Source organism: Rana temporaria, chromosome 8 (genome assembly GCF_905171775.1).
Source record: "Rana temporaria chromosome 8, aRanTem1.1, whole genome shotgun sequence".
NCBI classification, from domain to species: domain Eukaryota; kingdom Metazoa; phylum Chordata; class Amphibia; order Anura; family Ranidae; genus Rana; species Rana temporaria.
The window spans coordinates 100,720,162-100,736,655 of record NC_053496.1 but is presented as its reverse complement, the minus strand read 5'-3'; the positions used below and the strand labels follow the sequence as shown (position 1 = coordinate 100,736,655).

The 16,494-nt window shown below is 40.4% G+C and overlaps 1 protein-coding gene across 1 annotated transcript in view; it reads right to left on the bottom strand.

Annotated features, from left to right (window-relative positions):
* Positions 1 to 383: 383 nt before the first annotated feature.
* Positions 384 to 16,494, bottom strand: part of PITX3 (paired like homeodomain 3) — a 120,779-nt gene continuing 104,668 nt past the window's right edge. Inside the window, exons 3-4 of the mRNA XM_040362375.1 lie at positions 4,029 to 4,234; positions 384 to 1,759 (exon numbers count right to left, since the gene is read on the bottom strand). Coding sequence (XP_040218309.1) covers positions 1,196 to 1,759; positions 4,029 to 4,234 — 770 coding nt within the window. The 3' untranslated portion in view covers positions 384 to 1,195. The remainder of the gene's footprint in view (positions 1,760 to 4,028; positions 4,235 to 16,494) is intronic.

The window sequence follows — 16,494 nt, the reverse complement described above, 5'->3', positions numbered from 1 at the left end:
ATAGATAGATAGATAGATAGATAGATAGATAGATAGATAGATAGATAGAATTAGAAATGTTAAGATTTTGAGATAAATATAACAAATGAATACCTTGTTTTACGTGTATTACAGAGCAGCTAGAATTGTTTTCTTAGTTCAGACCTGCTTAGCTATGACATACTAAGAAACGGGAGTGGAAAAACTCAGGTCCTAACTGTTATACTTTTTTCAAATATGCCTTTATTGCATAGCCCAGTTTTGTGAAGAGTCAAGTTGTGTTTCTGGAACACCAACTACATTCTTATTCCCATCTATCAGTCCACCTGTAACAGCAAGTGCTAAAGTAATATGAACATGAAACCCAATAAACGTGTTTATAAAAATTACAAATCAGAAACCGATTTCTGCAACATTTTTTTTATTTTTTTTGTGTGTTTCAAATGGAACTTGGGGAGAAAAGACAGAGAGCGACACTGAAGCTTGTTGAAAGAAAAATGACCATTATTAAAAGTTACACTTTCAAAGTATCTGAAGCAGGCTTGCAAAACATCATTGCCAAAAATGCTGTGGGAGTCTGCTTCAACTGGGACATGCATCGCCTTATGTTTAAATTCTATTTTATAGATAAATCCACATACAAAAACAAGAAAAAAAGGTTCATCTTATACTTTATATAATATATATACATCCTATTTTCTTAGATTACATTTGTGGCTCCCCACTGGACAATTGCCACAGTCATGCATATGTTTGCATATATGTGCAGCATTTGTTGCTCTGTACTGTTGGCTGTTTGGATTATCCTTGTGATAAATAAGTAGACTTGGTGACTTTTTTGCATTGAAATATTCTATTACATATTTTACGTCTCTAGTTTAGGTAAACTGTACAAAATAGGGGAGCCTGACAACTTCCTGTTCAATCAAAACTGCACAACAATTAAACAGCTTGCCTTGTGAACCAAGAGTACTCAAGATCTTGGAATTCAGTTTTTCTTTGGATTGGAAACACTGTCTTCCTCTGAGCAATTCATAAAGAATGTCCTCTTGAACTCAAATTATAATAAAGTCTGCAGTTTTGTCATTTTCAAAATGGAAATGGTTCCTCAGAAAAATGTTATGCCCTTTGTTTTTGACTTTTAAAAAGGCATCCACTGCAGGACAATAAGGTCTTCTGTATTATGGCTACCATTGAGTCTTTGGTATGTGGTCGTTCATACTGGCCGGTCCACAGCATACTGACATGGGCTTAGATTTGAAGCCGGAGTCTGTACTGCTGGGTACGTGAAGTTAGCATGTTGTTTAGCTTTCAGCCTTAAACTTGCAAGGCTTGAGTTGCATGTGTCCCTGTACATGTAGGGACTTGCTGAAGAGGCATAGGGGCAGGCACTGGCTGAGACAGCAGAATTGAGACTGGGGCTGTTAAGGTTGTTGATATTCCCCAAATTATTAAGGCCAGAGCCAGGAACTCCAGTCACTGCTGATGGAACCATAGAAGAAGGCATAGTCATAGAGGCTATTGAGTTGGGTGGAGAGAACATTGGTTGGGATGACAAAGGACTTACATTCATGGAGTTAAAAAATGGAAAGCTTTTAGCAGAGAGGGGACTAGTTGCAAGACTTTTGGTAGCCCAGTTGTTATAAGAGTATCCAGAGTACATGTCATCATAGGGCTGCATAAGTCCATTAAACTGGGCTCCAAAGCTATTCTTGCAAAGTTCAGCTTGCTGATTTCGTTCTCGTTTTCTCCACTTGGCTCTCCGGTTCTTGAACCATACCTAAAAAGAAAATAATTGATTGTTTCATCATACTGGTGACACCATTATAAATTAATATGCACATACTATTAGGTAAGATGTTTTAGGATATTTAGGAACATGTACAGATGTTGCCAATAATAATCTATAAATTAATTCTATAGTGCATTGTGCCCTACTGATCAGATCTAAACATCATCCAGTCAATTTAGTATAGTAGCATTTTCACTGTTATGTGTTTTCTGACGGTTTAAGGCATGGGTCTTCAAACTACGGCCCTCCAGTTGTTCAGGAACTACAATTCACATCGTGCCTAGTCATGTCTGTGAATGTCAGTGTGTTACAATGCCTCATGGGATGTGTAGTTCTACAACAGCTGGAGGGCCGTAGTTTGAGGATCCCTGTTTTAACCCTCCTGGCGGTGTTCCCGAGTCTGACTCGGGGTTAGATTTCTGTGCTGCGATCGGTAACCCAGAGTCAGACTCGGGCTTGCCTCGCAGCATCCACAGACAGTGTTTACTTACCTTGTCCCTGGATCCAGCGATGCCACCGCGCTGTGTGAGCGAGCGGGTGCTCGCTCGATTCACACAGCGTCCTCCAGTGCCGCCGATCTCCATTCCCTGCGACGTTACGACGCACGGGAGCGGAGAACGGCGCCAAATTCAAAAACGTAAACAAACACAATACACACAGTATACTGTAATCTTATAGATTACAGTACTGTATGTAAAAAATACACACCCCCCTTGTCCCTAGTGGTCTGCCCAGTGTCCTACATGTACTTTTATATAATAAAAACTGTTCTTTCTCCCTGCAAACTGTAGATTGTCCATAGCAACCAAAAGTGTCTTTTTATGTCAAAAATGGTTTTAGAGCAGCTAGAAAACAGCGATAATAAATTATAATCACTTGCAGAATTGTGCGATAGCGATTTGTGGGGAAATCCGTCATAAAAAAATAAAAGTAATGACAGCGACAATTCTGCAACTGAGCAAATTTCAGTGATTTTGAGTTGATTACATTATTGAATCATTTTTATTATAATTATATTATTATTTGTTATAATTATTTATAATTATTTATTATATTATCATTTATAATTTTGTTTTTTTTAAAAATGTCATACCCGGGATGCCTACAAGACTCTGATTTGGTCAGATTTAAGTGAGTTATTCCTAAAAATTACAGGCCTACAGTATAAAACGCCAAATTTCCTTGCAAATAATGGTACCGCTTTCAGCACCTTTTTTCTGAAAGAATCATACCGCCAGGGAGGTTAAGGAGTCATGCAACTGTAGACATTTATTTTGAATCTCAGCTTTGTTTTCAACTAAATTTAGCGCATTATACTATGCTTTGTGTATGTTGGGCAGTTTTTACATAGCCTGTGAATCACAGCACTAGCTTTATGGACTTATTCAATAAACAGTGCAGGTGGTTGCATCCATCCACTTTGACTTTACTGAAGCCAGATCATTACATAGATTATATTTAGGCATTGAACTTTTTTTTTTGCACCATTTCATTCAAGAAATCCATAGAAATCTAAATCTACTGAATAATTAAAAAACATGCAAAGTGTACAACACAGTTCAGCTAATGTAAGTTGTGTCCTCTTTGCTATCATAAAGGAAATACATGAACCAAAAGCAATATTTTGTCCTGCATTATTGTAAAATCTTTCAATAATACCCTAAAAACCCATAAAATTTCAGCAAAATGTTGCCCCCTGACAAAATTATGTAGGAATTGTTTAAAGCGGACCTTCAGTAATTTCTTTAACTTTCCATCTATTAAATCTTCTGCCCTTGTTTTGATTTGGATAGTACATTTTTTTTTTCTGCCAGTTAATACCTTATACAACCCACTTCCTGTTTCTTGTCTGGTAAAAAGCCTAGGCTTGTGACATCATGCAAAGCGCTCTCTCTCACTCATGTGAGAGGTTTCCAGGAAGGGAGGGGGTGAGTCATAAGAGGGCCAATGAGAGCTGCAGGGCTGCAGAGCTGGAGGTGTGCCTCTTTGTGTCTGTGTAAATCCAGGAAGTAAACAGGTAGCAGCTTCAGCTGCCCACAGTTAAAATGGATGCAGCCAGACTTAGTGGAGGGAGATTTCTGCAGCATATTTGTCAAATGCAGATTCACAGTATATATAAAATAATATGCAAAGTGGTTGGAGTGGAAGCTTTAGAATGGCAAAGATGTTTTTATTACAAATTATGTGAGCATACTGCAGTTCCTCTTTAAGTTACCACATTTGTACCACTAACATTAATAATAGTTTTGCATCTTACCCTAACTCTGGCCTCTGTGAGATTGGTCCAAACTGCGATTTCCTCCCTGGTGCTCATGTCTGGGTAACGGTTCCTCTGGAAGGTGGCCTCAAGCTCTTGGAGTTGTTGACTAGTAAAATGTGTCCTCTGCCTCCTCTGTTTCTTCTTAAGTGATCCATCTTCAGGATTGGAGTCATCTGTTTGGTTTTGTTGAGACTTTTCTGTGTCTACAAAAATAATAATTGATTAGGACTTCTGTTAAACAATATGACACAGACATGATTGTTTCACAGCTACATTAGACTTGCTCATATATATGTAAAGGTCTGATCCACACTTAACTACTACATGCATAGGCGTGCGCAGGGCGTGTGCCAGGTGTGCCTGGACACACCCTAATCCCAGGTGCCAGTGCCATTCAGTGTTCAGAAGTGTAGGAGGGCACATGAGCCATGGGGCAAGGGGGACCCACTGTGCCTTGTCACACACTACATCCTCCCTCTCTCTCACACTCTCACTCTCTCTCTCTTGCCCCCTCTCTCTCTATTTATTTTATTTATTTATTAAAATTCTTAAAAGTACAAAATGGTACAAAACGCAGTCAGTTACCCGTAGGCCTCGATGCGCCGAGAACAACAATACAGCAACAACCAAAAAAACACACAGGCAGCGGAACAGATCAAAATTTAAAATGATTAGCAGATCAAAGAACTATAAAAAACTCTAACCCCCCTCTCTCTCATCCCTCTCTCTCACCCTCCTCTCTCCCCCTCTCTCACCCCATCTCTCTCTTAACCCCTCTTTTTCTCCCCCCCCCCCCTCTGTTCCAACCCCCTCCCTCTCTCCCCCCTCTGTTTCACCCCCCTCCTTCACCCACTTCTCTCTTTCCCCCTCTCAACTCCTCCTCTCTCCCTCTTACCCATCTCTCCCCCCCCCCCCAGTTCAGACCCTCTCTCCCCCCTACCTCTCTCTCACTCCCCTTTCCTCTCTCTCTCACCCCTTCTCTCTCTTAACCCCTCTTTTTCTCCCCCTCTGTTTCACCCCCTCCATCTTTCTCTCTCTCTCTCTCTCTCTCTCTCCCTCTCTCTCTCGCCACGCTCTCTCTCACCCCACTTTCTCTCTCTTTCCCCCCTATCAACCCCTCCTCTCTCCCTCTTACCCGTCTCCCCCCCCCCCAAGTTTCAGACCCTCTCTCATCCCACTTTCTCTCTCACCCCCCTTTCCTCTCTCTCACCCCCCACTTTCTCCCTCTGACTGGCTCTGCCATAAGATGCAAAATGTATTGAAACTGTTAAAAAAGTTTTAATACATTTCATAAATGTTTGTTTACAATTATTTAAAAGATTGTGTGTGTGTATATATATATATATATATATATATACACACACACTCATACCCGCATGTGTGTTTGATTTTTGGGGTGCACAAACTAATGCAATAGGCTGCGCGCACCTATAACTACATGACTGACAATCATTCTAAAGCTGGCCATACATTGGAGAGCTGGAATTTACAAAAAAAAATGTCCAAAGGTGAACTTACACTTTAAAGTCATTGTTAAATATCACTGTAAAAGTGATATTAAAGGTTAATATGGGGTTGCACTTGTAAAACATTTTTTTAGCCTTTAGAACCACTTTAATATGTTATGGAAAAAGGATTGAATATATGGTATATATTTAAGAGGGGATTTTTGGGTAAAAGATTAGGTAAAGGCAAAGGACTTAAAGCGGTAGTAAACCCATTAGACAATTTTTCTGCATATGGACAATTGCAGGTTATGAAATTGATTCTGCTAGATGAATATCCCCTTACCTGATTGCTTTGCGAGTAATCTGTATATTTCTTTTTTATGATTTCACCGGCGCATGCGTCATATGTCGTAATTTTCCGGCAAGCATAGACCCTGCCGGAAAAATGCAACGTCTATGGCGGGGCTGCGTCATTTCCTAGTTTCGACGTCAGCCCCAACATTCTGCGATACTCCCATTGAGAAGCTGAGCCTTGATCCCATGTGACTCGCTAAGTCAGAGGGGTTGTGGAGGGAATAATGCGCAGGGGATTATAGCCACAGCCACATACTGAGGGCGGAAATATATTACTGTATAGACACGGAAGACAGTAGTAGTAATGACGGTGGCGAGGTACAAGCAGGAGCGTTCACAAAAACCTGTATTATAACAAGTAAGACTTTTTTTTGGCATACTATATATGGAACTTTGATTAAAAACACCAAAATTAAGTTATATATTGCGAATTGTAATTACATTGTCTGAGTTTATTACCTCTTTAAAGCGCTGCACAACTTTTTCTTTGCTTATTCGTGACTGTTATCCACAGTTGGACTATAGTGTTGTGTTAAGCTACTAAGCTTGTAAATAATTTTTGACCAAAATCACAGTATTTTTATTTAAACTTAGTTTTATTGAAAGGATACCAATATATTGATTTATAAAAAATAAATAAATAGTAAGTATTATTTTATTGCTAACACCCTGAGGCCGAATTCTGTGTGACACTGAAGCAACAGCAAGTAGTTTAAAAGCCAGCAAATGTTAATATGCTTGACATACACACAGACACTTCTTAGGTTCTAAATATTTAATGCTGTGTGCTTTAGAGAATTATGTCTGCAGTCACTTGCTAACACTCTTGACTTTTTTTTTTTTTTGAGATATGTAACAAAAAAAAATAATGAAATTAATGTTTTTTTCTTTTTTTTATTTAAAATCAAACATGCATAATCCTTCTCTTTGACAAAACCCATTGAACTACAAGATATAAATATATGCATATTATGTGTATATTCTGAGTATATTCTAGCTATATTTTAAATGATCATGCTTCTTTAGTGATCTATGCAGCACTAGATAAATTTCCCATTAATGATCCTGTATTCCTGAAAGCAAAGCTCATTATGTACTCATTCAGTTTCCTGCAGTTTAACGCATTTATTATACTGCAGGAAAATGCATGTCAAGTATAAATCCCATTCATTCCTATATGAATGCTTTACATTAGGGCTGTGGAAATTAAAGATTATTTCCTTGATTAATCGTTAATTTTTTTGATCGATCATATCGGTACTAGTAGTGCAATGGATCGTAAATGATCCGTGATCCGAACGGGTCACCATATGCGGATCGGCACACCACTTGATCCGCGGAGCTCCGCTGCTGCCTCGGCCATAGGAAAGGCCGCGGCTTCGGCCTAGCTCCCAGAGCGGCGGCCATCTTGGTCCATCTGGCGGCGGCCTAGGTGAGCCTAGAGCGGCACGCTGATGTCATCACCAGGCCTCAACTGCTTGTGTTCAGCCGGCTTCTCTGGTAAGACTAAGCAAGCACTAATCTTCCTATACAGTGGGGGAGATGTGGACCATATTACAGTGGGGAGATGTCTGTGGATTACAGTGGGGGAGATGTGGATTACAGTGGGGAGATGTCTGTGGATTACAGTGGGGGAGATGTGGATTACAGTGGGGAGATGTCTGTGGATTACAGTGGGGGAGATGTGGATATTACAGTGGGGGAGATGTCTGTGGATATTACAGTGGGGAAGATTGTGGATATTACAGTGAGGGTGAGTGTGGATATTACATTGGGGAGATGTCTGTGGATATTACATTGGGGAGATGTCTGTGGATATTACAGTGGGGAGATGTCTGTGGATATTACAGTGGGGGAGATTGTGGATATTACAGTGGGGGAGATTGTGGATATTACAGTGGGGAAATTGTCTATGGATATTACAGTGGGGAGATGTCTGTGGATATTATAGTGGGGGATGTCTGTGGATATTACAGTGGGGGAGATGTCTGTGGATATTACAGTGGGGGATGTCTGTCGATATTGCAGTGGGGGAGATGTCTGTGGATATTACAGTGGGGAGATGTCTGTGGATATTACAGTGGGGGGAGATGTCTGTGGATTACAGTGGGAGAGATGTCTGTGGATATTACAGTGGGGGAGATGTCTGTGGATTACAGTGGGGGAGATGTCTGTGGATAATACAGTGGGGGAGATGTCTGTGGATATTACAGTGGGGGAGATGTCTGTGGATATTACAGCGGGGGAGATTGTGGATATTACAGTGGGGAAGATGTCTGTGGATATTACAGTGGGGAAATATCTGTGGATATTATAGTGGGGGATGTCTGTGGATATTACAGTGGGGGAGATGTCTGTGGATATTACAGTGGGGGATGTCTGTAGATATTGCAGTGGGGGAGATGTCTGTGGATATTACAGTGGGGAAATGTCTGCTTAATATTACAGTGGGGGGAGATGTCTGTGGATTACAGTGGGGGAGATGTCTGTGGATATTACAGTGGGGGAGATGTCTGTGGATTACAGTGAGGGAGATGTCTGTGGATATTACAGTGGGGGAGATGTCTGTGGATATTACAGTGGGGGAGATGTGGATATTACAGTGGGTGGATGTCTGTGGCTATTACAGTGGGGGGATGTCTGTGGCTATTACAGTGGGGGAGATTGTGGATATTACAGTGGGGGAGATGTGGATATTACAGCGGGGAGATGTCTGTGGATATTACAGTGGGGAGATGTCTGTGGATATTACAGTGGGGGAGATGTCTGTGGATATTACAGTGGGGGAGATGTCTGTAGATATTACAGTGGGGGAGATGTCTGTGGATATTACAGTGGGGGAAATGTGGATATTACAGTGGGGAGATGTCTGTGGCTATTACAGTGGGGGAGATTGTGGATATTACAGTGGGGGAGATGTGGATATTACAGCGGGGAGATGTCTGTGGATATTACAGTGGGGAGATGTCTGTGGATATTACAGTGGGGGAGATGTCTGTGGATATTACAGTGGGGGAGATGTCTGTAGATATTACAGTGGGGGAGATGTCTGTGGATATTACAGTGGGGGAGATGTCTGTGGTGTATATTACAGTGGGGACTATATATGGTGGTTATCCGAAAAATGTATGTGCGTTATAATTAATCGAAATTAGTCGATTAATCGATTTAAAAAAAAAATCGATCAATCGAACACGAAAATTCTAATCAGTAACATGTATGCATTGCAGTAAATTGTATATTTACCATAGCAAAAGATGCTTATGCACGTTAAACAGGTCTAATTAAATAATCAACTAGAGAACACACACAGATGCTTTTCAGATTTGGGTGTCTTTCAGATGCAACATAAAGAATCACTATTCTGTGTTTCCAGTTGACTTCTTAATAATTGAACCTCTTTATGTCGGCACCTCCTAGCCCTTTAGGGGTTTCAGAAGCAGAGAGGCAGATTATGATCATGTGTCCGCCGTGCAAGCCAAATGTCACGGCAGTCACCTGCGTCCGGGAGCTTTCCGTTAGCCGCCGGTAACTATGCTGAGAGCACGTAGGGCATGCACACTCGGCACAGCTTTGTTTGCAAATTATAACACAAATATGCGGCTTCTCTGCAGCAAGACCCACCTGCCAAGAGGCCACATATTTGCATACCGTTGGCGCCTAGGGGTTAAAGTGGTTCTAAAGGCTAAAAAAAATGTTTTACCTTCATGCATTCTAGTGCACACAAACACATTATAATATCCACTTTTTTGAAATTTTTTAAAAGAAGGGGCTGTGCTGTGGCAAGCCTTAGTTAACCATTTCAATACAGGGCATTTTCACCCCTTCCTGCCCAGGCCAATATTCAGCTTTCAGTGCTGCAATATTTTGAATGATAACTGCGCAGTCATGCAACACTGTACCCATATGAAATGTTGATAATTTGTTCCCCACAAATAGAGATTTCTTTTTGTGGTATTTGATCACCTCTGTGTTTTTTTATTTTTTCCTCTATAAACAAAAAAGGCGAAAATTTTGGAAAAAACACAATATTTTTTAACTTTTGCTATAATAAATATCTCATTTTTTAGGCCTATATGTATTCTACTACATATTTTTGGTAAAAAAAATCGCAATAAGTGTATATTGATTGGTTTGCGCCAACGTTATAGTGTCTACAAAATAGGGGATAGATTTATGGCATTTTTATTATTTAGTTTTTTTACTAGTAATGGCGGCGATCTGCGATTTTTGTCGGGACTGTGATATTGTGGCGGACAGATCGGACACTTTTGACACTATTTTGGGACCATAGACAATTGTACAGTGATCAGTGCTAAAAATATGCACTGATTACTGTATAAATGTCGCTGGCAGGGAAGGAGTTAACACGATCAAGGGGCGATCAAGGGATTAAATGTGTTCCCTGGGGAGTGATTCTAGCTGTGGGGGGAGGGGACTTACTGGGGGAGGTGATCGATCGTTGTTCTTATATACAAGGAACACACGATCGGTCTCCTCTCCCCTGAAAGGACGTGGAGCTGTGTGTTTACATACACAGCTCCACGTTCCTGCTCTGTGACAAGCAATAGCGGGTGCCCGGCGTACATCGCAGCCGAGCCGACCTGCCGCCGTAAAACTACGGTGGGTGGTCGGCAGGAGGTTAAAGCCCACCACTTGGCTCAGTTATATTCCCCATCATAGCGCTCATTCTGTCACGACTGCCTCCACTAAATAGGACAAAGATGTCATAATCAGGGCATCTCGTGTGTTGCCAAACTTTTCTCTTCATATTAAAAGATAACATCAAAGTAATTCAGAGATCTTCTTACTGGGTATAGTCTATGTGTAAAAGAGAGAGATCATACATATTCCAGGGTTGCTACACTGCTTTCAGCCAACCACCAGGAAAGAATGCAATGGTCACCTACGCTACGTATTAGAAATGTATTTCAGAGTCATCAGTCTTTCATTGCATGACCTTTTAAAAAAACTCAGTGGAAATAATTTTGGTGAAATATCCTCTTTAAGCACTGGGGATAAAATAAAAATACTTGGCCTGTGTGCCTGGCTCTGTTATAGATTCACTGTGGTGTTATTAGCATTTGGCTTCATTTAAAGAGGAAAGCTCAGGCAGAACTAAAAGATATTTTTATCTGACAGGAGATTACAAAATAACACAATTAAGCTGCCTGGAAAAGAAAACAAAATAAGCGGTTGGAGAGGGCCGGTCATCAAGTGCCTCATAATTGTCATGTAACAAAAGAGAACGCGGGACATTTTCTACTGTGCTCCTGCTGCGTGTCTCAAGGAAATGTATAAGTCAGCCACACACCTAATAGTTCAAAGACACATAAAATAAATTAGACTCTAGAAAATATACAAATAGTAATTAATAATAAAAAGTACCATCATCCAGAGATCAAGATTGAGTAGAAGTTGGGTTTTGGTCCCCAAACCAAAAAACAACAAGGATTTTTTTTTTGGGCAAGTTGGACTATCGCAGTACGGTGGACAATTATAAGAATGCACGTATAAAAGAATATATAAATTTTATGGACATATTGAAAAAAACTGTATGGTACAAGCAAAAATACAATTAAAAATAGTGACAATCCAGATGTATCACCCCAGTAGTCATCCCCTGAAGGGGGAGGTCACACTGGGGATGGGAGTCACTGAGGGATGTCTCAAAGACACATAAGTAGTGAAGGGTGCTGTAGTGACACAATGGATGACACCATCTCACCCCTCCTATTTTACCATCACAGAACACAGCTATCGGAGAGTATTTGCAATGCTATCTGAGCTAGCTGCCAGGTTAACACCGCTGCTAGGGATACAATTCATGCTTGAATTTTTTAACATCAATGTAAGTTTACCTTATACAGTATATCTTTTAATAAAAAGTTGGCTGATTTACACTATGAGGCTTCTCCCTTTCCATTTATGATTCTTGAATACATGGAGTTCATCCCTGAAAGCATATCAAGCTTGTTTGAAATCTCCACACCTGTGATTACTCCTTCTGATCTCTGTTATAGGGATCCGTCGGATCTGGTAAGAGGCCATCCTTTTTTTTTGTGGATGAAGCACTTTATCAATTCCCAGTGGAATGTATTTACACATTCATTCGTTTATGTGTGGACTTGTTTATGGACTTGAGTTTAATATACTGTACATATTTTTTAGCACATTCGGAATTTTTTTGCACAATGCATTATTTACTGGATTTTTTTAACTAGTGATGATAGAGTATATTTATATATATTATTTGTTTGAGCACTCGTTATAGAAGTGATTGTATCAATCTATTCACCTACATTGCTTGTTGTTGTATATCATCACATGAGTTTACTCATTTAAAGAAACAGAGCACCATTAGTAATTTTTGTTTAATTTATCTCTTCCAAGATTTGAGTTGCAGCAGTTTCAAACCAGACCAGCCCAGAGATATATTTATAGTTATAAGAACACAGCTACTACCTATTACATATCTTTCTTCTTCAAGACACAGAGGTAGATTTACTGAAACCGGAGAGTGCAAAATCTGGCTCAGGTCTGCATAGAAAACAATTAGCTTGCAGTTTATTTTTAATCAAATTTTAAAGGGGTTGTAAATTCCCCTTAATGTATTCTATGCATTAAGGTGAAAAACCTTATTTGCTACAGCTGCCCCCAGAGCCCCCCTTTTTCTTGCCTGAACACATCCGTTTCAGTGACGTGCATGAGCCCAGCGGCACCAGCCGCTCTCTCTGTCTTCATTGGATAGATTTATAGCAGCAGGAGCAATTGACTCCCACTGCTGTCAATCAAACCAGTGACACGAGAGCAGGGGCGGGGTCAAGTCCTGAGTCCAAAGCAGCAGGACTTGGGAGCGTGCCCGCACAGGTGCCCCTATGGAAAGCGGCGTCTCCACAAGTGCATCCGATAAAGAGGAGGAGCCAGGAGCACCCCAGAAGAGGAGCATTGTGGCCGCTCTGTGCAAAATCCTTGCACAGAGCAAATTATATTTTAAAAAAGAGCAATTTCTATTTAAAAAAATGCAAACCTTTACAACCACTTTAATTGAACAAGCTGAAGTTAGAAGCTGATTGGCTACCATGCACAGCTGCACCAACTTTTCACTCTCCAGTTGTAGTAAATCAATCCGAAGCCTTGTCTCGGTTTATATTTTTTGCCATGCCTAAAGCCCCATACACACTATTCGATTATTTGCAGATTTTTGTCTTCAGATTTACCAAAACCAAGTAGTGCAAGGGGCTGCCTGATTACATACAAATTTAAACTCTTAAAGTTTGACCTGATATTATACAGTTTTGGCAAATCTGAAGGCAAAAATCTGCAGAAAATCTAATAGTATGTTGTATGGGGCTTTAGGCTGGTCATACATTATACAATTATTCTTAATCAATGTAGTGCAGGGGTCTGCCTTATTCCATACAAATTGAGTGTTTAGACAGAAGAAAAAAACCTTCACCATTGTCCCTGAACAAACACAACAATTTGGTCAAGTTTGCTAGTTTACAAAACCCAAAAATGTCATCGGCACATGTGCACTAAAGCAAACTGAAGCAATGGAACGTATGTGAGGTTGCTTCCGTCAGTTTGCCGTTACCGGGCGGCTCCCGTGCGAATGTGCGGGAGTGGCGTCATCACGGCTCCGGCCAATCACAGCACAGGAGCCGCGATACCCGGAAGTAACCCTGTGAGAGATGTCGCCGACCAGAGGGGGGTACTAGGACCGCTGCAGGGGCTTCCATGTGAGGTAAGTAATTCATAATGAGCTAGTATGTATAGTATTTATACTGAGATTAAATAATACACAGGTGGACTCTATTTACTAATTAGGTGACTTTTGAAGGCAATTAGTTCCACTATATTTTAGTTGGGGGCATAGAAGAAAAGGGGTCTGAATACAAATGCACGTCTCACTTTTCAGATATTTATTTGTAAAAAAAAAAAAAATGAAAAACATTTATTATTTTCCTTCCACTTCACAATTATGTGCCACTTTGTGTTGGTCTATCACATAAAATCCCAATAAAATAAATTTCTGTCTTTGGTTGTAACGTGACAAAATTTCAAGGGGTATGAATACTTTTTCAAGGTACGTAGATGTTTAGAGGCATTTAGAGGCAGAAAAAAAAATTGCCTGCACTTCCATAATCTGCTTCACCTGTGGTAGAAAAAATGATTGATGTGTGTAACTGCATTTTAATATGCGTTAAAGCGGAGATCCGACTTAAATAAAATAAAAGTCAGCAGCTACAAATACTGCAGCTGCTGACTTTTAATAAGTATATGATGCCCGCTCCTCTCCCCCTCCTCTCTGCGGAGCTGGCATCAGTACTGTGGGCGCCCGGCTGTGGCTTCACAGCTGGGCACGCACTGCGCATGTGACTGAACGGGCAATGATCTGGGACCTGTGACGTGTCCCAGATGATTGCCAAATGTGGCATGTCAGTGGGTCACCTTCCCTTAAAGGGGAAGTCCCATTTTTGGGTGGAACTCCGCTTTAATGCTGGGTAAGTCTAGTGCTTGAGCGTCAATTAATTTCAATGGCATGAATAAATTATTATTCTGGCCAATTAAATGAATCCAAATTAAATGAATTCCCAAATGAAGCCCAAGCACTGCGCCTTAACTTGTTACACTCGTTTCCGAGCATCAATTGTTTTTTTGACAAAATGATGCTGCCAGGAGGAAAGACATCTAGGCCAAGACATCTTAGCCAAACATCCATAGTGTATGAGCCCTATAGATTGACATATTCTGCATGTGCATGCATTGCCAGCACCAGAGTTGGGAAATTGGCATTTTTTTCTTTTCTACAAATAAAAGATTACAATTTTGCAATAAACATAGTATGCAATAATATTATGCCACATACACACGTTCGGAATTTCCGACAAGAAAACCGTGGATTTTTTTCTGACGGAATGTTGGCTCAAACTTGTGTTGCATACACACGGTCACACAAATATTGTCGGAAATTCTGACCGTCAAGAACGCGGTGACGTACAACACTACGACGAGCCGAGAAAAATTAAGTTCAATGATTCCGAGCATGCGTAGGATTGATTCCGAGCATGCGTAGGATTTTGCATACAAGAATTGCATACCGACGATCAGAATTCCCAACAAGAACTTTTCCCGTCGGAAAATTTGAGAACCAGCTCTCAAATTTTTGTTGTTGGAAATTCCGCCAGAAAAAGTCAGATCGGGCCTACAAACGGTCGGAATTTTCGACCAAAAGCTCACATCGAACTTTTCTTGTTGGAAATTCCGATCGAGTGTATGCGGCATTAGTGTAAAATGTTTTTCGTAAATCAAAACTGTCTTTTATAGCTGATTTCATCACACTATATCCATTGTAGATATTGAGACATATCTCCTAATTAATACATTATTATTTTGTACAAATTTAATTTACTGTTCACTTCATTTTTGGTAATATATACTTTACCAACCAGCAATAAATAAAGTATACAAGCCATAATTGAAGAAAACATGTACCATGTAGTAAAACACACAGACACAATGAAGGTCCATACTAGCAGATATTACGAATTGTTATGAAAGGACTAGGTCAAAGGTTGTGTTTAGTAAGGTCCCAGGTCACTTGTCTTACTTGCAGTGGATTTGCCAATAATATGGGGGGGGGGGGGGCAGCTGTCTCAGGCTTTAGGTTTCTGAGGTCATCAAAATAGAGGCAGTTAATTAAAAAATGCTAATTTCCTTGACACCGAAGGTTAAATCAGTGGTTTTTAGTTTTCTGGTCACAGGAAAGATAAAATGGGTACCAATGCAGGTCACATGTGCTCATAGGACAAATAAATAAAGGCAGTTATGAAAGTAGAACGCTAGCTAATACTTTTTTAGTTATAAATGATGAGGGAAAGTATTGAAACTTTTCCAAATTTGATGCTGCTGTCTATGACCTTAAAATAGCAGGAGGAAAGTTCAAAACGAATCCAATGCCGCGTATACACGATCGGGCAAACCGATGAGAGCGGTCTGATGGACCGTTTTCATCGGACCAAACCGATCGTGTGTGGGCCCCATCGGTTATTTATCCATAGGTTAAAAAAAAGCAATCTTGTTTTAAATTTAACCGATGGATACCTAACCGATAGAAAAAAAACGATCGTTTGTAGGCACGTCTATCGGTTAAAAATCCACACATGCTCAGAATCAAGTCAACGCATGCTTGGAAGCATTGAACTTCGTTTTTTTAGAACGTAGTTGTGTTTTACGTCACCGCGTTCTGACACGATCGGTTTTTTAACTGATGGTGTGTAGGCACCACTGACCTTCAGTCAGCTTCATCGGTTAACCGATGTAAACGGTCTATCAGACGTTCTCATCGGATGGACCGATCGCGTGTACGCAGCATTACATTATTTTTACTAAGAGAGTAGTTGATGCTTGCAAAAGACTTCCAGCAAGGGTAGCGAGTCATCTGTAAATGGATTCAAACATGCTTGGGATAAATTACCTATACTCAAAAAAAAAAAAAATGCCTGCCTTTACACGCACATGAACTTTAAAACCTCCCTGGCGGTATGATTATGTCAGATTTTTGATGCTGAAAGCAGTACAATTGTTTTGCATGGAAATTTGGCGTTTTATATTGTAGACCTATAGGGTCAGATTCACAGCTGAGATACGACGGAGTA